General features: G+C 49.5%; 1 protein-coding gene and 2 non-coding genes across 3 annotated transcripts in view; 1 reads left to right on the forward strand and 2 right to left on the reverse strand.

Annotated features, from left to right (window-relative positions):
* Window positions 1–22,969, forward strand: part of LOC135811291 (DNA-dependent protein kinase catalytic subunit-like) — a 174,372-nt gene that overhangs the window by 88,977 nt on the left and 62,426 nt on the right. The window contains exons 55-65 of the mRNA XM_065324508.1: window positions 3,969–4,097; window positions 9,129–9,248; window positions 10,199–10,318; window positions 14,710–14,889; window positions 15,530–15,681; window positions 16,740–16,871; window positions 17,291–17,399; window positions 19,240–19,373; window positions 19,588–19,737; window positions 20,316–20,486; window positions 22,403–22,507. Coding sequence (XP_065180580.1) covers window positions 3,969–4,097; window positions 9,129–9,248; window positions 10,199–10,318; window positions 14,710–14,889; window positions 15,530–15,681; window positions 16,740–16,871; window positions 17,291–17,399; window positions 19,240–19,373; window positions 19,588–19,737; window positions 20,316–20,486; window positions 22,403–22,507 — 1,502 coding nt within the window. The remainder of the gene's footprint in view (window positions 1–3,968; window positions 4,098–9,128; window positions 9,249–10,198; window positions 10,319–14,709; window positions 14,890–15,529; window positions 15,682–16,739; window positions 16,872–17,290; window positions 17,400–19,239; window positions 19,374–19,587; window positions 19,738–20,315; window positions 20,487–22,402; window positions 22,508–22,969) is intronic.
* On the reverse strand, window positions 10,850–10,922 carry Trnav-aac (transfer RNA valine (anticodon AAC)). Its single transcript has one exon. It is a non-coding gene; the product is annotated as a tRNA-Val (tRNA).
* Trnav-aac (transfer RNA valine (anticodon AAC)) lies at window positions 14,482–14,554 on the reverse strand. The gene has a single exon. It is a non-coding gene; the product is annotated as a tRNA-Val (tRNA).

Here is a 22,969-nt window from a genome sequence, read left to right on the forward strand (position 1 = left end):
TCCCCCAGAGTGCGCAACTGGGGTGGGGTTGTGGGACGGTGTAATCCGTGATGTACGTCATTTTTTGGGTCGGACTTGCGTCATTCCGTCGACGCGGTCCACCACAGACACACTTCCCCTACTCATGATGTCACACTATGACGTGCAACGCGGATTTCGCCGTCCCGGATCTGATAAGTGAAGTTGCGCACTCTGGGGGAGTATGGACTCTTGGTATAACGTACCCTGCGTGGAGCAAAGAAATGGGACACACATGAGCAGGCGCTGTCACTGTAATTGTGCTCAATGCACAATGGGCAGAGGTGTTCATGCCCAGGGAACCGAATTGCGTATATATGTAACAAACTGCCCAGTGCCAACTGTCCCATGTCTCGTGATTCAATCATTTTTATCCGCTTTCATAATTATAACCTTCTGCATGATTTTAATCATTTTATGCATACATTTTCATTCACTCTTCATCATTTTGTCGGAACTAGGTCTCCGGACCTGGTGAGAAGGCAGAAATGCCTGTTCACTTGGTGAAGTAAAATAAAATAAACAAACAAACAAACAACAAACTGACTTTACAGTATTTTCCAGAGTACAAGCCGCGTTGGAGTAAAAGCCGCACCCAGATTTTTGTCACGCAAAATCGACATCTACCCAGTTTATCACCGTTAATTTGACGATCGTAATATAAGCCACATGTGCGTGAACGTGTGATATTTGGACTTACAAAGCACGTGTGCTTTTGTATGCGGAAGTCCGGTATAACTTTTAGATTTTTGTTTGCTTGGTTCGGTGATGCGGGAGTTGCATGCAATGATCTGATCTGTGCCGACGCCCACAGTGGCTGCGTTCGATTATGCACTTGAATCGATTCATGAATCCATTCGCATGCATTCAAGTCGTTCGATTTTCATGTCATGAGCTCTGGAATCGATTCGGAATCCATTCACCCTATTCACATGGGGTAATGCGAAAAGCGCGAATCAATTCACGAATGGATTCATGAATCGATTCGTGGGCATAATCGAACGCACTCAGTGAACTGTGTTGTGGTTCTCATTCAGCCTGCACACAATGTGTCAAAATTACACACAGCTTCTCGCTTTCTGCACTGAGCTTCAGCTGTGCACACGCTTGCCGTAAATCAAGTTTGGAAAACACTCTTTCCCCCAACCAGAGACGACAACAGATCTGTGGGATTTGGAATGGGGTACTGCTGTGGATCAATGTGTTTTATTGATGGACACTTTGAAATCAGCGCACAAACGAATGTCGCCATTGCGCTTACGGACAATAGAGACCTTTTGCATTCCTAATTTCGGAATGTTTTTCGACTGTGCTTTTCCGGAAAAAAAGTGCGTGCCGAAAAACGGCAATTTCAGTGTTTTGCATTCCGAAAATCTGATTCGACTTCGTTTCCAAGGGTTGCAATGCAAAACAAAATGGAGAGCGTCAAAGGCGCCGTAACCGAAAACCTTTTGCGTCCGAATCTTGCAGTGCGTGCACATGCACAGTTCAAAAAATCTAATCATGAAGCCCTTGTTCAAAGTTGTTGGGAATGGCAAGTGACGACTGTGAGGACCTTTTGGCCCTACTTCTTATCTCCTACGACTGTGGAGACATTGACGAGGACGATCTGCTCGTCGATTAACTGAGCAGGATCAAGTCCATGTGCAGGTCAACTCGAATTTGTGTGCGATTCGAAGCCGAGGCCCGACTGAGGGATAGGCCGAGTCCAACAGCTGAAGGCGACGTTGGGGAACTACTTGTACTGTCAGTAGGCTCCATGGTAGAGGATGGAGTCTGAGAAGATCCAGACAACATGGCGAGAGCAGCAAAAACCAAAACTACACACGTGGAAACTTCAGCGAAATTTTCTTGATAATGCCCTCACGCTCTAGGCGATCATGTTCACGATCTACCCGAGTACGCAATGCATAGGGTACTGGGCGTGCAGGGATACATCGGGGCACAGCCCCATCTCGCAAACGAATTTCTGCTATGTGCTCAGAAATGCAACCAAGAGTGTCAGAAAACACGTCGGAAAACTCACTAAACACTTCTGCAGACTCAGAGTGTGGCTGACGACTGACAGTATGCAAGGACGCCGAAATGGCTTGTGAATCAAGACGAATACATCTCAACCAGTCTCGACCCAACAGTGCACAAGAGCCCTCTTTGACAACGGAGAACGAATAATCAACAATCTGCTCATTACACTTGACACTAACGTAACACGTGCTTCACCAAGAACAGGTATGTCAGTTCCACCAAATGCACACAGACGAATATCCGATTTACACAACGACACATCCGACCACTTAGCTTGCCACAGCTTCTCGGAATGACGGTGTGCTCAGCTCCTGTGTCAAGCTCCATGAGAAGATGTTCTCCATTGATCTCCAGATCGACGAACACTGGTCTGTTGGTGCTACTACCCACTCGGCCGACATTGTACATTTCGCACGAGTAGGAGTTGCTGCCTTGGTCACTGGAGCTCTGCTTACACTCGTCCTGTTGCTCTGCGTCAGCAGGCAAATCATGCACTCTGCACTGCTGTGATTGTCCTCCCTTGTCTTTCTTCTTCTGCGACCAACAGACAACAGCAAAATGTCCAACTATTTCACAATTCGAACATTTTTTTCCACGTGCTGGACACTCGGGACTACGTGAATAATCACCCTTCTGGCCATACGAAAAACACTTCGAGTCAGCATTCTTCGATGCTGTTGACTGGGTACTGCCACCTCCACGTGGTCCCGTACCAGCTTGACGACGTCTGCCTGACGAGCTAGCTTGATGTCTTGATGACGATCGTTGCTGGTGAATGGACGATTCTGAAGAGCTGTCCATACTCCGTGCTTGTACAGTCGCCAGTTCCCGCTGTCTGGCTTTCTCCAGGGCATCCTTCAGTTTGATATTCTTCTCCTCCAGGAGTTTCTGGCGCAGCTTCGGGTCTGACATGGCTGGAATCAGCTGATGTCTGATTTGGTCATCCTCGTCAGTGAAGTTGCAAACTTAGCTTGATTCCGAAGGCCTCGGTCACACTACAGCAAAAATGCTGCGTCAGCGTCAGAATCATGAGCTTTTCCATGGCAACTGACGAAAACGCGGGAAATTTGAGCGTCTGACGCAGCTGCGTCTGGCGCGGGGAAATCGGCTGCGTTGACGCTGACGGGAGTGACACTTGGCAAAAAAAACAGTGTCTTTCAAGGCAGTTGCTTGAGTTGAGCAGTCATTCGACATTCGGTGCATAGCAACAGTAACATCGTGATGTGTGCCTCACCACGTCAGGCAAAGCGCCGCAAATCCAACTGACTTTTAAACTTTACTTTCATACTTGTTATGCCGAGACTGCGTGTATACAATTTACTCGCACACCACCAAGTAAATCAGTTTTGATGTACAGAATGTATGTCAGGTAGTTAATAAGTAGAAACATATTGTGCCTATCAATGGGTCTTAGACGAAAACAGACGCGTTTCTTCATGTACAAAATATTCTTGATTAAGGGTAGTCAAATAGAGCTGGAAGCCAAGCCTGCGGGTATCTGTGCAGTACCATAAAAAACTTCACATGTATTACCATAATACTGACTTGTGTACATGCTGCTGCCAATCACGACAGACCGTTCTCAGCGTGTGCATCTGTGCTAACACATATGTCAATGTGTGCTGATTTGTTTCTTCCCACGGCGCTGCTCTGCTCTGCTCTGCTCTGCTCTGCTCTGCTCTGCTCTGCTCTGCTCTGCTCTGCTCTGCTCTGCTCTGCTCTGCTCTGCTCTGCTCTGCTCTGCTCTGCTCTGCTCTGCTCTGCTCTGCTCTGCTCTGCTCTGCTCTGCTCTGCTCTGCTCTGCTCTGCTCTGCTCTGCTCTGCTCTGCTCTGCTCTGCTCTGCTCTGCTCTGCTCTGCTCTGCTCTGCTCTGCTCTGCTCTGCTCTGCTCTGCTCTGCTCTACTCTCTCCGTTGCTGTTAACAGTCATGGGCCCGTGCAGCCGCAGCTTCGTCGGCGTCCTCATCTCCCCAATCACTAAGTGACGGCACTAGTCCACCAGGCGCTGCGGGTAGCACCGCTATTGCTGGCGATGCTTCTTCCGGTGGCGAGGACGTAAGAGATGTTCACACTTGCATGTGCGCAATGACCATCTTTCTGTAACGTGATCTCGGCGCTTTTACAAAGTGCTGGCTTGCTCTTTGAATTGTCTCATAATGTTTGAGGGATTAATAATGTGGGCAGTAGTGTGTGTGTGTGTGTGTGTGTATGTGTGTGTGTGTGTGTGTGTGTGCGTGCGTGCGTGTGTGCGTGCGTGCGTGTGTTTCTCCCTTTTCAATCCCTCAAACTTGTGAATAATAGTGTATGTGTGCACGCGCGCATGTGCGTATGTGTGCTTGTGTGCATGTTTACATGTTCACATGTGTGCGTGTATTCACATGCTTACATGAATACATGTGTGTGTGTGTGTGTGTGTGTGTGTGTGTGTGTGTGTGTGTGTGTGTCATGACCCGGATCAGACTCGTCGTGAAAGCGACCATGCATTGAGTTCAGCAGCCAAAAGCTGGGCTCCGAAATATTCTAGAGTTCTGTAAGAACCATGATTAGTCCCGCGAAGGATTTGGCACTTTCGTTAGTTGAGCAATCATGGCTTACAACTCGTGGCCTCGAGTCACAAGTGTTGTCGTACGGCGGCTACACCTTCAGTACAAGTGGTCAGCATTGTACTCACTACACTGTTGAGCTTGAGGGGACCCTGCTTAGTCCTGCAAGGGAGCTGATACCTTTGTTAGTCGAGCAAGCAAGGCCCCTCTTCTCGCGTCGTACGACGTAAAGGGTCCTGCAAGTGCTTCGCGCACTGCGGACTCCGTTATCCCTTTTTTGGGAGAGGTCACGGCTTGACCGTGAAGCACCCTACGGGGTAATGAGAGGGAAGAGCCTACGGGCAGGAGATGAAGGGTGACCAACGACCAAGGCAGCGTACGGAGGCGGCGTGCTCTAGCTGCAGCAACTTCCGACAGCATACTCCAGGCCCCGTTGCACGAAGAGCCTCGGAGTCCTTTCATGTAATGTGGGTGAGCGAGCTCCCCGTATTGATTGATCATTCTTTGTACTATATTCTAGTTTGGCTGATTGCACATATTGCACCACTGTTTGTAATATAGAAATAATCCTTACGCATTCTTGCCACTGTATACTTTTGATCACATAATGTAGCATATATAAGGAGCTGTTTTGCTAACATTCATCCTCGATTCTCGGGGAGCTCACTACTCCTCTCGATTCTGAGAGAGTCACTCCGACTCTCTCCTGCTTTGGTCTTTTGACTCTACACACTTGATCTTTCGATCTAGTACTGCAATGGTTCAAATAAACACTGTTCAAGTGGAATCAGAAACCTGTCGTTCTATGTGAGCTAGCAACTTGGATGGCGACTATATTGGTCGTCTACCTGGGTAGCCACTAGACTGATCTAAGCCAAGTCACAAACCCGCCGAGCGCGGCCATGACATGTGTGTGTGTGTGTGACGTGGAAGTGGCTGGCCTGCAGGAAACCAAATGGTTTGGGAGAGACTCTTTCAACATCGGCGATTCGATTGTACTCGCCTCTGGTCGCCCCGTACCTGACGAAAATTTTCGTCGTGGCGAGGGTGTTGCGCTGGTTCTGCGTCGGAGGGCCAAGCAGGCATTTGAACGTGCAGGCTGCCAGTGGAGGCCCGTCTCGTCGCGCATCGTGACGGCCAGGTTGAGATTTGAGCACGGGTGGATGTCAGTGATTTCATGTTACGCTCCTACGTTTCGATCCCCCCATGCTGACAAGGAAGAGTTCTTTGCTCAGTTCCAGTCTGCTCTCAGCGATGTCAACTCTGCTGATGACGTCATCGTCCTGGGGGATTTCAACGCTCGTGTTGGTTTTGGCCCACAGCAACTAGAGATGTGGCAGGGAGTGCATGGATCACATGGTGTTGGTGATGTGAACGATGCTGGTCATCGACTACTCACATTCTTGGCGTGTCAACAGCTCACAGTATGTAACACACTGTTTCCCAAGAAACGCATTCACATGTACACCTGGCAACACCCTGGATCACAGAAGTGGCATTGTATAGATTATGTGTTCGTGCGCCAACAACACCGTAAACGTTGCATGGACTGTCAAGTGATGCGCACTGCAGAGTGTAGCACAGACCACCGTCTTGTCCGCATGAAATACCGGCTACCTGACGTTGTGCAGCAACGGTACCATCATGATGCACGTTCCAGGCCGCGGAAGTTTGCTGTTCACCAATTCAATCGGAAGCCATTCATGAGTGAAGAGGAGGCTGAGCGTGTGGCTACTGTACGTGCTGAGTACTGTGCTAGTCTTGAATCTCGTTTAGCCACGTATGACCGCGCCTCGTCTGTGGACTGTAAGTGGAGTACCGTGAAGTCGGCTGTTGTTGACGCGGCGGAGCAGGTGGTTGGTCGGGACAAGCGGCGGATGCCAGATTGGTTCCGTGACAATGCCCTTGTATTGGAGCCTCTACTGGAGTCTCGTAATACCCTGTATAGCCAATGGCTGAGAAGCGGCAGGGACTCTGATCACCGGGCATTCAAAGAAGCGCGTGGCCGGGCTCGTACTGGTATCCGGAAGGCAAAAACAACTTGGTTGATGGACAAAGCGGCGGTGGTGCACCGTGGACGTTTCAGTGGCAAAGCTGTCTGGTCTGCCATTCGCGACATGCAACGCTGCTTTGGGGGCTTGCAACCCCTGTCTGTCCAATCCATCCGCAATGCCGATGGAGTTCTTTGCGAATCTGTTCAGGAGCAGCAGGGCACATGGCATGGGCATTTCTCGGGTGTCTTGAATGTCTGCAGTGTGTACGATCCGCATGTCTTCCAACTTATCCCTCAGCGTGAGGTCGAGGACTCCCTCTCGCTGCCACCATCGGAGGATGAGCTGACTCAGGCAATTAGACACCTACAGAATGGCAAAGCTGGTGGTATGTCACAGATTGTGCCGGAGCTGCTGAAGGTTGGTGTGCCTGTCCTCCATCCACTCCTCCTGGACCTACTCCAATCTGTCTGGTCGGGGGGTTGCGTGCCCCAGGACTGGCGCGATGCACTGCTGGTACCGATTCCAAAGAAGGGCGACCTCTCTCGTTGCGATAATTGGCGAGGGATCGCATTGCTGGAGGTTGTCGGCAAGTTGGCTGCTCGGATCATGCAAAACCGATTGCAAGGTATTGCTGAGGCGGAACTGCCTGAATCCCAATGCGGGTTTCGGCGGCACCGTGGTTGTGCGGACGCCATCTTCTCTGTCCGTCAACTTGTCGAGAAGTCGTACGAACATCGATCGAAGCTCTTCTGCGTATTTGTGGATCTCCGCAAAGCATACGACTCTGTCCCTCGCGAAGCTCTTTGGCAGGCATTGCTGCGGCTGGGTGTGCCGCCCCCGACTGTGGCCATCATCAAATCATTCCATACAGACATGTCAGCTTGCGTTCGCGTTGCCGGTGGTTGCACGGATCCGATATCTGTCAAGAATGGGCTGCGCCAAGGGTGCGTTATGGCACCTGTACTGTTTAACTTGTACTTCGGCTTAGTTATTGAGCGTTGGCGATCCCTTCTCGTTGAGCGTGGAATAGAGTCTGGTGTGGACTTCAGCTTCACAATTGATGGCCAGCTGTTCCCTCGTGTCACTAGGCGTCGTCCCCACTCCGAGTCCGGCCATGCTGATGACTTCGAGTTTGCGGATGATGCTGTACTGCTCGCTACAACTCGCAACGCAGCCGATCAATCCCTGTGTGCCTTTTGTGAGGTCGCATCCAGCTTGGGTCTCACAGTGAGCATGACCAAGACCAAGCTTCTCGTTGCAGGTTTCGGAGTTTGCCCTGCTGATTGCTCTGATTTGGTCATTGGCAGTGATAGGGTTGAAGCAGTCACCTCATTCCCCTATCTTGGTTCCACCATCACTCCAGACTCGCGGTCGCAAGCGGACATTCGGAGCCGTCTAGCAAAGGGTGCAGGGGCCTTTGGTGGTCTTCGGCGCATCCTACATGACCGGAGCCTGAACCTCCCTACCAGGCGCCACCTGTATGTCGTTTGCGTACTGTCAACGGTTCTGTATGGTTCAGAATGCTGGACGCCGTTGAAGGCAGATTTAGATAGAATGGACCGGTTTCACCATGCCAACATTCGCTCCATCCTTGGCGTATCGCGAGGCCGACAGTGGGAACAGCGCATCTCTTCACAAGAACTGCGAGCACAGTGGGGTGATCCCACACCATTGTCACGCATGGTGCAGCAGAGACGGTTGGAGTGGCTTGGGCACCTGGCTCGTCTTGATGACACCAGAGTACCGAAGCAGTTGCTGTTTGCCTGTCTCCCTCAGTCTCGGCCATTCTGTGGACCTCGTCGTCGCTGGAAGGACACCATTCACACGGACCTATCTGTGGCTGGAGTGCGTAACTGGTTTGAGTTGGCAAGCGATCGTGGAGAGTGGCGTGGAGTGGTGACAGCAGCAGGTGAGGACAAGGAACCCGCCCCGAAGAGCATCGAGTGCCCAACCTGCAACCGTCTGTTCCGCCGTAGTTCCGACATGGTCCGTCACAAGTGTTCAGCAATCCGTCAGCTCCCGGTATCGGAGCAGCCTGGATCAGTACAGTGTCCAACATGCAACCGATGGCTACGTAGCAGAGGAGGCTTTGCGGTGCATAAGTGTCGGCTAGGCGATGTCGACCAGCCGCCGGCCCCTGCCCCTGCTCCTCTTGTTCCTGGTGTAACTTGCACCAACTGTCAGCGTTCATTTAAATCGGCTGCGGGTCTCAAGCGTCACCGTTGTGGAACCTGTCCAAAGCGCCCTACTGTGGCTGAACGCCAACAATTCAAGTTTCACTGCCAAGTTTGCCACAACCGACGGTTCCGGAGGCGTCAAGATCTGGAACGCCACTTGGAGCATTGCCTTCCTCCCCCCTAACCTCTCTGACAGTACCTCCCTTTGGGGAGCGGCGTGGCCATTTCTGGCAGCTGTCAATAGTAGTAGTAGTAGTAGTAGTGTGTGTGTGTGTGTGTGTGTGTGTGTGTGTGTGTGTGTGTGTGTGTGTGTGTGTGTGTGTGTGTGTGTGTGTGTGTGTGTGTGTGTGTGTATTTTTCTGGACGTTTCAGAGTGCCCTGGAGCTGGAGTTGTTGGAGATGGATGAGCTGAACCGTCATGAGTGTATGAATAGTCTCTTGTCACTGCTGGACCACATGCACGTCAAGAAGATCAATCCAGAATTGCCTGAGGTATGGGGTTATGTATTCTGGCCAGGTTTATATATTCTGGGCAGGTTTTACGTATGCTGGGCAGGTTTTTCATATCTTGGTCTGTGTTGGTGCATAGATTGGCTGATCCCGAACTCCTTTTTGTAAATGGAATCCACGTTTTGAGGCTGAATTCAGCCCAGGGGCGGACTTCCTAATCTCCATGGTCCCATCCGTTTCATAATGGACTGCAGGGAATCACCAATAGGCTGACTTATTACAGTGGAACTCACTTAGTAACTTACTCTGATACTCTTGCTTAGTACGGATATTGTTCGGAGCCGCGTGTAGCCTCAGGCGCGTGTGCCGGTGGCCTTCATGGGGGGGGGGGGGGGTTCCGGGGGTCTTCCCCCGGGAAAATTTTCAAAAAATGAAGCAAAATCCGGCATTTTGAGCGAAAAAGGGGGGTTCGGGCACCCAGGAACCCATACGGGGCACGCGCCTGGGAGTGATCCCGTACACTGAACTATGTTAGGATGAGAACTTGAGAAGTGCCTCGGATACTATGTACACTCCTCCTGCTGCTGCCCATTGGGGTGCGTCATATCAGAGCTTCACTGCACTGCATTCCCGTGCGTACGACTGCAATGGACTTGCAACGTGCTCCTTTTAACCATTGGTACCTAAAGCGTGTGTAAGCCTCAATTCCGTCTTGTTCTCTTCCTCGACTTTCTGGTCTCTTGTTCATGTTGCTTGTGTTCCTGGTAGTGTTTTTTATATATTTTTTATTTTATTATTTCACTTAACTTGGGAGTCCATGACCAATCGCCACACATAACTGCATTAGAAGGGTAATAACCAACCACGGCAAGAGAAGAAAAGAAAAGGAAGAAAAAGAGAAAAAGGAAGGATTAACACGCAGCCAACAAGGAGAGAGTGTTGTGTTTCTTGTGTTGCTTGTGTTCCTCATCCATCTCTCATGGCTGCTGCAGGACAAGATTGCACTGGAGATGCCGTCCTGGATGTCAGCCATTCACCAGCGCCTGTCTGACACGTCCAGCAAGACCAACGTGTTGCTCTTCGTCGCCAAGCTCATCGTCAATCGGCCACAAGTTAGTAGCGGTGCATGTGTGTGTGTGTGTTGTGCTGAGTGTGTGTGTGTGTGTGTGTGTGTGTGTGTGTGTGTGTGTGTGTGTGTGTGTGTGTGTGTGTGTGTGTGTGTGTGTGTGTATGTTGTGCTGAGTGGCGGTGCGTGTATCTTGTGTGCTGTGCTGAAAGGTGGTGCATGTGTGTTGTGTATTGCTGTGTAGCGGTGTATGTGTGTTGTGCTGATGTTTGCCCGTGGGAGACGAAAACCGACATGCCATTAACAAAAGAAGTGCTGCTGTGTTCCAAGTCGTTCTCTAGCATACCTAGATCCCAGAAATGATATTCACACGGGGAATCCTTATGCATTTGTTGTACTTATGGGGCCTTGGAGTTGGGAAAATTATGTTTTCCGTACTTTCAGGAGTACAACAAAATGCATACTCAGTAAATAGTTATTAAAATAATTCTCCATGCCAATGTTATTTCTAGGGTCACACATACTAGAGAACAACTTTGAATGGAGAAATAAATGAAAAGTGGAAAAAAGAAATTGATGTTTCCACCCGGGATCGAACCGGGGACCTTTCGCGTGTTAGGCGAACGTGATAACCGCTACACTATGGAAACAACTGATGGTTTTTGTGGGAGCAATATTGTGGTTAAGAGTTCTCAAAGTCAGCCAGTATGGGGAAGCAGCACTTTTTCCATGCACTCTCATGCACACACATGCCCCCCCCCCCCCCCCACACACACACTGTGCTGTGCTGTCCTGTCCTGAACATTGCCCTTTCTGGTTCAAGTGTACTGAGGACATCAATCAGTTATATCAGTTGTTGTGTTGATATCTGGTGTAGCACAGGCGGTCTTGTTGATGGACTGCTGGCTTTGAGAGATCAATAACTCATTGAGAGCTGTTGCCTTCTCCATGGCCGTGGTTGCGGTGGAGTTCGCTGTTATTGGTGTGGGAACGGTTTGCTTCGGAGCTTTCTTGAGGTGTTTCACTTAGCGGTGGAGGTTTGTCCCCGTCCACGTGGATTGTTGGACAAAGTCAGACTTAGCTTGTCGCAAAAGAGCGGTTACTCGATTTCGTTGAGCAGTGAAGAGCTTCCAGTCAGAGGCTAATTGGGTTGCCTGGTAGGTGCGGAACTGCTTGTGTTTCGCTTTGCTCTCACTGAGGAGATCCTTGGTCATCCAGGGACGAGTGGGTTTCATCTCACTGAGGAGATCCTTGGTCATCCCGGGACGAGTGGGTGTAGTCTTTTGGCGGTATTTGCTCCTGCTCACTGGACAGTGGTGCACGGCTAATTGCAGTATCTGGTCTCGCCAGAAGTTCCGGAATGAGTGTACTGGCTGAGGGTCACTGAGTGGGGTTTTGGTCGTACTGCAGATTGCAGGTAGCAAGAGCTTCAAGCAGGGAGGCTATGTGGTCCTCGCTCCACAACCAGTACGTGCTGGAGGTGTGTTCTTGTTTAGCACAGCTGTCATCATTATGTTAGGTACCTCCGCCCGTACTACGTCATTCTCACCTTTCGTTCCGTTGGCCTGGGTAGCTACTTGCGCACCCATGTTTGCCATAGCTACCCAGGCCCTATATATTGCGTTGCCTCTCTTCAAATCTCTCTCTCAACTCTCTTCAATAATCACCATGTAGTCGTTTCGTTCGTCTTGGTCTCTTGTCCCGTTTCTAATAAATGTCGTTACCAACCTACTTGTTCCCGTTAATAGTCTCTTGTTGGACTCAACAATTGTTATTACTGTGGGTTGTGTACTTAGGCTGCCTTGTATGATAACGTGATCAGAGACACCCGTGGGAGGCAGGCTTGCGATGGTGATGTTACTGTGACTGAAGCTAGAGATGGCCATGTCCAGGCACGATGTAGGCGTGTGTTGGTGTAGGTGGGTGTCAAAGAAGATGTATTGTGTGAGGCCATGAATCTCACACAGCCAATGCCTAAGGCATCACCTAAGGCATCAGTGGTGTCGCTGAGGTGCTGTTTCTCAGTGACTTCTTAGCCAGATCTCCTGGACTTTTCTTGACAAACAAATCTCCTTGAAGATGTAGATAACAGATGTCTGTTCAGGCAGCACCGCGCCAACTCTTCCGGGGACCGCGTGCAGGATGCGTAGGTAGCAGGGACCCGAACAATAGCTGGCGAGGAATGCGGTCGTCGTCCATCCTGGCAAGGTGGCCAAGCCATTCTATCCGCCGTTGAAGCAGGCGAGTCGGAATGTCATCCTGCTTGGTGTCACTCCAAATTGCCAGGACTTGAGTGTTAGATAACCGGTCACTCCAGACAGCCTGTCGGGTAATTCCCAGAATAGACCGAATGCAGTGAAGATGAAAGATAGAGAGGGCGGTAATGAAGTGGACTTTTCCCCCGCTCCCCGCCCCACAACAACTCTCTGACTCATTCCGGGCGGACAAGAATATTACACTGTTGCTTTTAGATCAATATCGGTTGAAAGAAGTATTAATCTGTTGGGCGAGAGAACGGGGAAAAAGACAACGAACTGATAAACAACTAACAGTTATAAACAGAAGAAAGGGTGAACAACTCGAAACGACCAATGAGCGACCAGTACGTACGACACACGTGACAAGAACCAAAACAACAACTCCGTGGACGAATCACACCACTCTCTCGCACCCGAACCTTACTCTCACAGCGTATGCTCCACATAGTCCACGCATGCGCAACAACTAGTCCACCAACACTCTCACTCGGGCGGAAGCAGATTCCGCCACTCCACAACGCATACTCCTGCATGAACCACATATACTACGTACATCACACCCATATACTGCACACAACGCACCACACCCGTACACACAGAAGACCATACTTGACACCGGACAGGACGAAACAACAGCGAGACCAGAGACAACAGCGGGTGAAAAGAATAAGCGCATCGAAATTCGCAACAGTAATGTCCTGCTGCATAGGGTACCCAGCATTCGGGGCAGTACGACAGAAGCAATAGTACCGACTGTCGCTGTCTCGATTGGGCCGTCACTTTCGACCAAGCTACGAACACTCCGCGATCCAACACTCAGCGTCTCTCCATGTCGTCGTCTCTGTGCTGTAAGTGGCACCACCTGCGGAAGTCTCTCTGTCCGCGACATCCAGCTTCTCGAACAGCTGAGTCTTCTCCTCCAGAGCCTTCGCTAAACTGAGGATGGCTTCCACGGCTTCCGTTACTACCGGCCCAAGCACATCCAAGTGCGCTTTTATGGTGCTTTCCTCCGCGTGCTGGTTTCGCACCCACCTCGGTGAGCAGCACTCTCTCCTGACATTCGTAAATTGTGTTTTGGTCCTGGCCTTCCTCGCCTTCGAATGAGGTGATAGCCGGCAGTAAAGAAAGGCACCGCATTTTCTGGAGTATAAGCTGCACTGGAGTACAAATCGCATCCAGTTTTTTTTTGTCACGAAAACAGACATCATCTACCCGATTTATCACCGTTAATTTTGACCATCGTAGTATAAGTCGTACCAACGTTTTATGGGTGAATTGCTGGTGTTTAACCTCTTTACCGCCAGCGTCGTACTAGTACAACGCACACTTGAGTTGCGTGTCCCACACCCGTCGTACTACTACAACACTGTACAGTGAACCTGCATCTCAACGTCGTGCGGTCCGTGGTACTGCTAAAAGTACTTGAACCAGAGTGTGCAATAACACACGAGTTTGGGCGAGCGTTTTTTGTTTGTTGTTTATGTCATTTTTGACTACAGTCCATTCACAAAAAGATGGGCCCTGGCTCTGGCAAGCACCTGTATTTGGCGATTTTTCAAGAGTTTATCGTACACAGTGCAGTGCTGCGAAATTTTATAATTTGAAAAAGGGTCCAAAAAGGGTACCTGAACTGGAGTTCGAACCGCACTACGCGCTAACACACTGTTGCAGGCAAGGTCAAGCAGCCTGGATTTTGATGTTTTTTTCCCCAATTCAGTGCTCTTGGGGCAAAACCTGGCTGAAATCCTATTCTTGCTACAGCTTGCTTTTTGGAGAAATAGACTTCAGAAACATAATAGAAAAAAGAAAGAGGATTTCATAGGGGATTGCAGAAAAAATTCTAAAAAAACTCAACGTTTGACCCATTTATGGCCAAAAGCTAGAAGTCCATCTTTTTCTGAATGGACTGTTGCCACCTTTATTCATAGCTGTAAGAAAAAAAAGAAATTGATGTTTCCACCCGGGATCGAACCGGGGACCTTTCGCGTGTTAGGCGAACGTGATAACCGCTACACTATGGAAACAACTGATGGTGTGGCTGGGTTCTAGTGGCTTCTTGTATTCTGTGTGTGTGTGTGTACGTGTGTACGTGTGTGCGTATGTGTGTGTGTGTGTATGTGTGTTTGTGTGTGTGTGTGTGTTTGTGTGTGTGTGTACGTGTGTGTGGCGTGGTGTTCAGCTGTTTGAGCCGTACGCGCGCTTCTGGCTGTGCCCACTGATGGAGTTGATCCTGAGCAATCGTATCGCCAGCGGCATTGCTAGTGCCGGTGCCTCCGGTGCTGGCAGTGGTGGAATCAACAACATGGTGGTGGACATCATTGTCACGTTGCTCTCCTGGAGCAATACGGCTATTCCAAACGTTAGTTCACCCTGTGTTTTTAGCCCACGCACACATTTTGAAGCATTTTGTCGCACTCGCTGACTGTATATGATCCGGTTACTTTGGTGGACAGTTAGCCGTAACTGGTAACATGTTTGTCCTTCTCCTTTTCTTACCCATTTCTAAATGAGACTTGTAGCCACTTGCAGAAGCTTGTAAAATGGGGGGGGGGGGGGGGGAGAGAGGTTTGAGCCTTGGAATTCATCAAATCACCGGGTGTATGACCAAGCTCTAGTGGCATATTGCACCTCTGTTTGGGTACGGGAGTGTGGAGCCCATAGTGCATGGATGAAATCTGACAAGGACCAGCAAGCACTCTTGCAATTGGCCGATGCTGAGATTTCAGTAAAGGGTGAATTGATAGCGGCACAGACAGGATGGAGTTTGTGATTGCAGTGGTGTAGGCAGTGGTGTAGGCCGACTGGTTTATTATAAGCCTAGGATCCAGTTAACTCTGCCAATTGTGTCATCAAACAGGGCTGCACTGACTTTCACTCTCTCTCTCTCTCTCTCTCTCTCTCCTCCTCCTCCTCCTCCTCCTCCTCCTCCTCCTCCTCCTCCTCTCTCTCTCTCTCTCTCTCTCTCTCTCTCTCTCTCTTTCTCTGCTATTCTGCCTCAGGAGTCTCACACGGAACGTGAACTATCATCGCGTCTCCTGGACTTTCTGATGCGCAACATTAACCATGGCAACCGTAGTGTGCTACGTAACAACCTGGCTATCGTCAAGGCTCTGGTCGAGTGTTGGAAGGAGTGCATCACCGTTCCAACAGAGTGAGTCGCGTGACAGCTGAAGATCCACGTGCACTGTTGGATTGGCATGCATGTGTGTACGCGTCCGTGTGTGTGTGTGTGAGAGAGAGAGAGAGAGAGAGAGAGAGAGTGTGTGTGAGTGTCGCCCGCAGGTTGCTTTGTCGAATATAGCTTGTTTGCTATCATCGCTTCAGCGATGGGCATGTGTAAGTGTTAGTGAGTGTGTTAGTGTGAGAGACAAGTTGCTATGTCTAACATAGCTGTTCGCTATCATCGCTTCCGCGATGGGCATGTCTGAGGTCTGAGGTGAGAGACAGGGGTGGGAGAACCGTATCAAGTGTATATGAACCGACATGTGCAACTCTACTTGTGAATGCGGGACAGCGTAATTTGCTATGGGAGTCCTCCGTGCTGGCACCTTCCCGCCATGTGCTGGACAACCATTTCAAACACATGTTGCACTGTGAAGGACAAAGGCCAGCTTTCACACACAGTCTGGATGTGCCACGAGTCCAGCTCAAAGCAGGGCACGTGAACAGACTGTGTACTGCTGCTTTCCTGCACGTAACTGTTCTAACCGGTATTCTCTCCTGTCATGTGGTGTGGTGTGGTGTGGTGTGGTGTGGTGTGGTGTGGTGTGGTGTGGTGTGGTGTGGTGTGGTGTGCTGTGGTGTGGTGTGCTGCGTCGTGTTGCATTGCTGTGTGGTGTAATGTGTTATGCTGCGCTGTGCTGCTTTGGGGCGTGCTGTGCTGTGCTGTGCTGCACGCTGTGTTGAATTGCGGTGTGGTGTAATGTGGTGTGCTGTGCGTTGTTGCATTGTAGAATGCTGTGTTGTGTTGTGTTGTGTTGTGTTGTGCTGTGCTGCATTGTGGTGTGCTGTGCTGTGCTGCATTGTGGAATGCTGTGTTGTGTTGTGTTGTGTTGTGCTGTACTGCATTGTGCTGTGCTATGCTGTGCTGCATTGTGGAATGCTGTGTTGTGTTGTGCTGTGCTGCATTGTGGAATGCTGTGTTGTGTTGCATGCTGTGGTATGCTATGGTGTTGCGATCACTGCCATTCCACATTCCACATTCCACAGAGCCGTGTGTGCTCTGCTGTCTAACATGGACAAGGATCGTCTTGACAACCGTGCCGGCATTCAGCTGCTTGGTATTCTGCTGGCTAACGGACTGACGCCTGTATCACCGACTGGCAAGATCGCACAATCTAGGTACGTGTGCAGGTCCTTAACAGGCACAGTGCTGCCAAGTGAGAAGTTAAATCCAACCTTATGATTGTGACTGTTCCGCTGCTGTATTACTCTACAGTCTATGCGAGTCTCTCCTTCCATGTGTGTGTGTGTTGGGGGTGGGGGGGGGGGGGGAGCGTGTGTGTGTGTGTTGGGGGTGGGGGAGCGTGTGTGTGTGGGGGGGGGGGGGGGGGTGCATGTGTATGGAAGGAGGAGTGAGTGTGTGTGTGGGGGGGGGGGGGGGCATGGGTGCACGCATGCTTGCGTCTGTGTGTGGCCCGTTGCCCTGTCTTCTTTCTTTAAAATACCTGTATGCACAAAATTCTTGACCTTTCTTCTTTCTAGCACCTCACTTCGTTGTGAAATACTTGCCACTTTGTCTTCTGGTTTGTTTCTAATAGTTTTGACACTGCATTGACAGACAACCTAGCTGTGCCCCGCCGAGAAGTATTTGCTGCGTGTGGCGCTGTTGTAGGGATGTATCTCAAACACTTGCAGGATGTCGAGAAGGTCAGTTCCACCTCTCTGCTGGTGCTTCTGCTTCTGCTGCTGCTCCTGCTTCTGCTGCTGATCCTGCTTCTGCTGCTGATGATGATGATGCAGATGCTGCTGATGCAGATGCTGCTGCTGCTGCTGCTGCAGATGCAGATGCAGATGCTGCTGCTGCTGATGCTGCTGCTGCTGATGCAGATGCTGCTGCTGCAGATCAGTGGCTTAGCCAGGGGGGGTGCTTTGGGTGCCCAAGCACCCCCCTCAAAAATTTCAGGTACCATTTTCGTACTGCTGTGGATCTACGCCCGCCCGCGATCGAGACTCGACGTCGACAAGATCGACGCCACACGACGCTGCGCTGCACGACGGGGCCCGGCCAACTGTATTACTAGTAGCGCATGCAGGTTGCACTTGAGACTGCATGCATGGCTGCACATGCAGTCATGTTCTCGCCGGTGACAGGCGCAGTAGTGCTAAATTATTAATTTTTAGTACAATGTAGTACTACCGGTACTGTAATTTGAACTAGTACTACCGTGGTAGTATAGTTGTGTGTAGATCTTTGCCTTTGAATGTGAGTTTGGTCGTTTTCGGATGCACTGCGCATTGTACAACTACCGGTATATAGACTCGCACTTTGTGTAGCTAGACTTGGTAGAAGTGAAAGAGAAGTGTCAACGTCGTTTTGTGATCCGCAAGTCGAATGGATTCTTATGAAAATGTCGATCTTGAAGTATTTCAGTCGAGGGAAGTCGAAGAGACCAGATACCAGTAGCAGCAGTGCCAGTGCCATTTCCGAATCTGACGAATCTAATTGCGAAATTGTCGAAGTCGAAGACTCGGAAGAGCCGCAGTTGTCGCCCTTGGCTGTACCAGTAGCAGTCGTCCGAAATGACATCGGTACCTTCATGGAGGACATTGCGAAGGGTGCACCGCTCGACGACGACGTGATGTTTGCCCTGCATCCACGACGAATGCAGCTGGTGAATGTATTGCACAGTGAATGATGCAGCGTACTGTGGTACATCTCACTCTGGCACATCTGGACTGTAAATACAAATCTCATGAGGCGGATTGAACATGAGCACTCGTCGGCAGACATACGTAACCTCTAATACCTGTATAATAAGATTTCCCCTGTATTATAAAATTTTCCTTTCCTGGCTGGTATAATGTGCAGCAGTGTCCTGGTGATTACATGTATTCAATCGTGGATTGAACGAACTTCAACAATTGTCTGTATTATATTCTGGGTCTAACCACACCCTGTCAATCTCTTACCATCCAACTTCTGTAGCAAAGTACTGTGCGTTTCATACGATTATCTGACTTTTTATTGAATCATGGGTGGAATGGAAAATAATGAAATAGATGCAAAAATGAAGGATTGGCACTCAATATCGAAAAATTTTCCGGGGGAGGGCCCCCGGACCCCCCCTCCCATTTTTCGCGCCCTTTCAGCGCAGGCCCACACTTCCAGTGAGCACCCCCCTCAGCCACAATCCTGGCTACGCCCCTGCAGATGCTCCTGCTCCTGCTGCGGCTGCTGCTGCAGATGCCGATGCTGTTGCTGCTGATGCAGATGCTGCTGCTGATGCTCCTGCTGCTGCTGCTGCTGATGCAGATGCTGCTGCTGATTCAGATGCTGCTGCTGCTGATGCAGATGCTGCTGCTGCTGATGCTCCTGCTGCTACTACTGTTTGTGGTGCTGGGTGTTACTGCTGCTTCCACCACTGCTTCCGTTGCTGCTGGCGCTGCCGATGATGATGCTGCTAGTTCTACTGCTGCTGTTGCTCCTGGTGTTGCTGCTCCCGCTGACAAGTCCACTTTCCCTGTCTGTTTCGCCGCATGCACGCAGGTGGTCGACGTACAGGAGTCTGGGCTGTTCAAGCTGGTGGTGCGCAAACTGCAGTCGATACAGCAGAGCGCGTTTGATCGTTTCGTCATCGTCCTGCATCACATCCACACCAGCCACTCCCCCATCGTGGACATGTATGTATGGCAGGATATCTGCTTTTAAAAGCCTTTCGGAATCCCAGCATGAATTTTGAGATTTTTGGAATCTTATGAAAATGTGGTCATGACCATCTTAGCTGTTGCACATGTCCTTTTGAAGCATGGAGACCAAAATGTTTTTTCTCGAATTATCCAACAAAAACGTAAATCTATCTATCTCTCTCTCTTCACGTGTACTTGTGTTGACCAGGTTCACCCAGCAGCTGCTGTATCGCCTACCGCAGATACACGGCGACTTCAAGACGAAGTGTCTTGAAATGCTGCTGTCGAGAGCCAGCACTATTGACGACTTGTTTGTGGAGCTGAAGAGCAAGAACTTCACCACTCTCCTGCAGCATCGGTAAGCTTCACTGCCGGCAAACCTGCAGCTCAACTGAATCGACCCCTTTTCACTGCCCAGCACGGTATTCATATGCATGCATGCCCGAATGTGTCGTGAAATATGGTCTGGAGCCTGCAATCGTGCTCGCAAAATGGTCTCATTGCGTATGCCTTGTATGAAGTGGCCAACCAGTGAATGACATCACATAATAATGGTTTGTATTGAGTGGGAAACCAGTGCACAGCATCACCAGATATGCTTTGTATTGAGTGGGAAACCAGTGCACAGCATCACCAGATATGCTTTGTATTGAGTGGGAAACCAGTGCACAGCATCACCAGATATGCTTTGTATTGAGTGGGAAACCAGTGCACAGCATCACCAGAATGGTATGCTTTGTATTGAGTGGTATGCCAGTGAACAACACCATTGGATCTGCTTTATAGTGACAACCAGTAAATGACGTCATGACGTAGGCTTTGTATTGAGTGGCAAACCAGTGAATGGCATGCCATAGCAATCCACACAAACGCATACCAAGTGATGACGTAATCGCCTACCGGTAACCTAGTTTCGTTGTGTTGTGTTTTCAACAGTGATGATGCAGCTCAGCAGGCATGTCTGGGTTTAGTGCAGGTCATGCTGCCATCACTGTCACTGGACAATCTGCAGTACCTGATGCCTAGTGTGTTTGCATTCTCACAACATGCCAACGCCGACTGCCGCAAGCTCATGTACGACATCCTTATATGGATCTACGACAACCAGTAAGTCTTCCTTTTATGGTCGTATTTTTCATGAATGCACACGTGGAACAAACTTGATTTTGTGTTCATGCTCATTGCTAGGTAAGTTGATTGCTCGCACTGCACTACCGGTATCTTACAACCCATCAGACCCGGAGCATGCAGAGGAGAGCAGATGGAACCTTCTGTAACGGAAATGCTTCTCCCCCTGGCCCTCGCCACACAACAACGCAAACTCTTGATTGTATCTTCAATACTCTTATATTATACCAAGAAATGACGAGGGCGCAGGAGGAGAGAGACGAAACTTGGTGAGGACAAAAAGGACAACGGGAAGACTCCCGGGAAAAGACTAAGTCCAGACTCGAAGAAAACAACAACGAACAAGCAGTAATAAACCGACGACAACTCGAGACGACCAATCAGGGACGAATACGTACAGAACACATGACCAAGACCAAGACAACCAGACCACGGACGAATCACACATGACTCTCATTCCCAGACCAAACTAGCACTGCGCATGTACAGCATTCACTTGACAGTCACTCTCACACAGACGGAAGCACATCCTCACACTCTGACAACGCGTACTCTTGCATGCACCACATACCATAAACGTCACACATCACACCATACTCGCGCGTACACCTAGACCATATATGACATCAGACACTGGACTCCACAAGACAAGAACCAAATACAACGACATGCGTAAATCAATACGAGACGAAATCCGTAACACTTCCACTCGGCAGTCCTGCAAGAAAGCACTGCTCCCGCGACTCCGCATTGGGAGCAGCCGACTTTGCTATATTTACCGCCGAAGGCGCTACTTCTTGTCGTGTGTCCTGCACTGTGCTGGCTATCGAATGTTAGGATAATCAATGCTTACCCTGTGATCTTACTACCTGTGATGCCGATATCTGTGATCTTACTACCTGTGATGCCGATATCTGTGATCTTACTACCTGTGATGCCGATATCTGTGATCTCACTACCTGTGATGCCGATATCTGTGATCTTACTACCTGTGATGCCGATATCTATGATCTTACTATCTGTGATGCCGATATCTGTGATCTTACTACCTGTGATGCCGATATCTGTGATCTTACTACCTGTGATGCCGATATCTGTGATCTTACTACCTGTGATGCCGATATCTGTGATCTTACTACCTGTGATGCCGATATCTGTGATCTTACTACCTGTGATGCCGATATCTGTGATCTTACTACCTGTGATGCCGATATCTGTGATCTTACTATCTGTGATGCCGATATCTGTGATCTCACTACCTGTGATGCCGATATCTGTGATCTTACTACCTGTGATGCCGATATCTGTGATCTTACTACCTGTGATGCCGATATCTGTGATCTCACTACCTGGGATGCCGATATCTGTGATCTTACTACCTGTGATGCCGATATCTGTGATCTCACTACCTGTGATGCCGATATCTGTGATCTTACTACCTGTGATGCCGATATCTGTGATCTTACTACCTGTGATGCCGATATCTGTGATCTTACTACCTGTGATGCCGATATCTGTGATCTTACTACCTGTGATGCCGATATCTGTGATCTTACTACCTGTGATGCCGATATCTGTGATCTTACTACCTGTGATGCCGATATCTGTGATCTCACTACCTGGGATGCCGATATCTGTGATCTTACTACCTGTGATGCCGATATCTGTGATCTTACTACCTGTGATGCCGATATCTGTGATCTTACTACCTGTGATGCCGATATCTGTGATCTCACTACCTGGGATGCCGATATCTGTGATCTTACTACCTGTGATGCCGATATCTGTGATCTTACTATCTGTGATCTTGTTTTCTGCAATCATGATACCTGTGATCATGATATCTGTGATATTGCTTTCTATGATCTTATTTGCTTCTTTTGATTGTGTTTCAGTCACGTTGCCACGAAGACCAGTACGGATAGCAGTGTGCGTGAGCTCATGTCAACCATACGTGATCACCTGCTGCGTGGACTGACGGATGCACACGAACCGATAAGGTAACGGAACTGCTCTACGGAGTGGTGTTCACGTATTTGTCATGTGACTATTTTATGCAGAAAGTGATCAAAGCATGTGGACAGTGGAACCAAGATGGCCACCATCATGTGATCCATAGATGCAGGGATGAATGGAGTTGTAACCAACACGACTGTTCTGTATGGTCATGTGGCAGATGTGAAAAAACTCTATTGAGCTTGCATCGTCTCTCGTCTCACTAATTTATTGTAGCACACGTTGGAAGAAGCCCGCCTGTCACATGATGGTTTTTGAACTACTGTGTATTATCATCATTACTGCCTATCCGCCTATCCACTTCAGCAGCAGGAGCTTTTAAAAACAGCAAAATCATGGTGATAGCCACATACAACACAAAAATCATTTTCCGTTAAAAAGGGCACCGAAAAACACAAATGCTGAAGCAGCAAAATGATGATGATAGTCGAGTGGCATGGCTCCTT

Source organism: Sycon ciliatum, chromosome 3, assembly GCF_964019385.1.
Source record: "Sycon ciliatum chromosome 3, ocSycCili1.1, whole genome shotgun sequence".
Taxonomy (NCBI): Eukaryota; Metazoa; Porifera; class Calcarea; order Leucosolenida; family Sycettidae; genus Sycon; species Sycon ciliatum.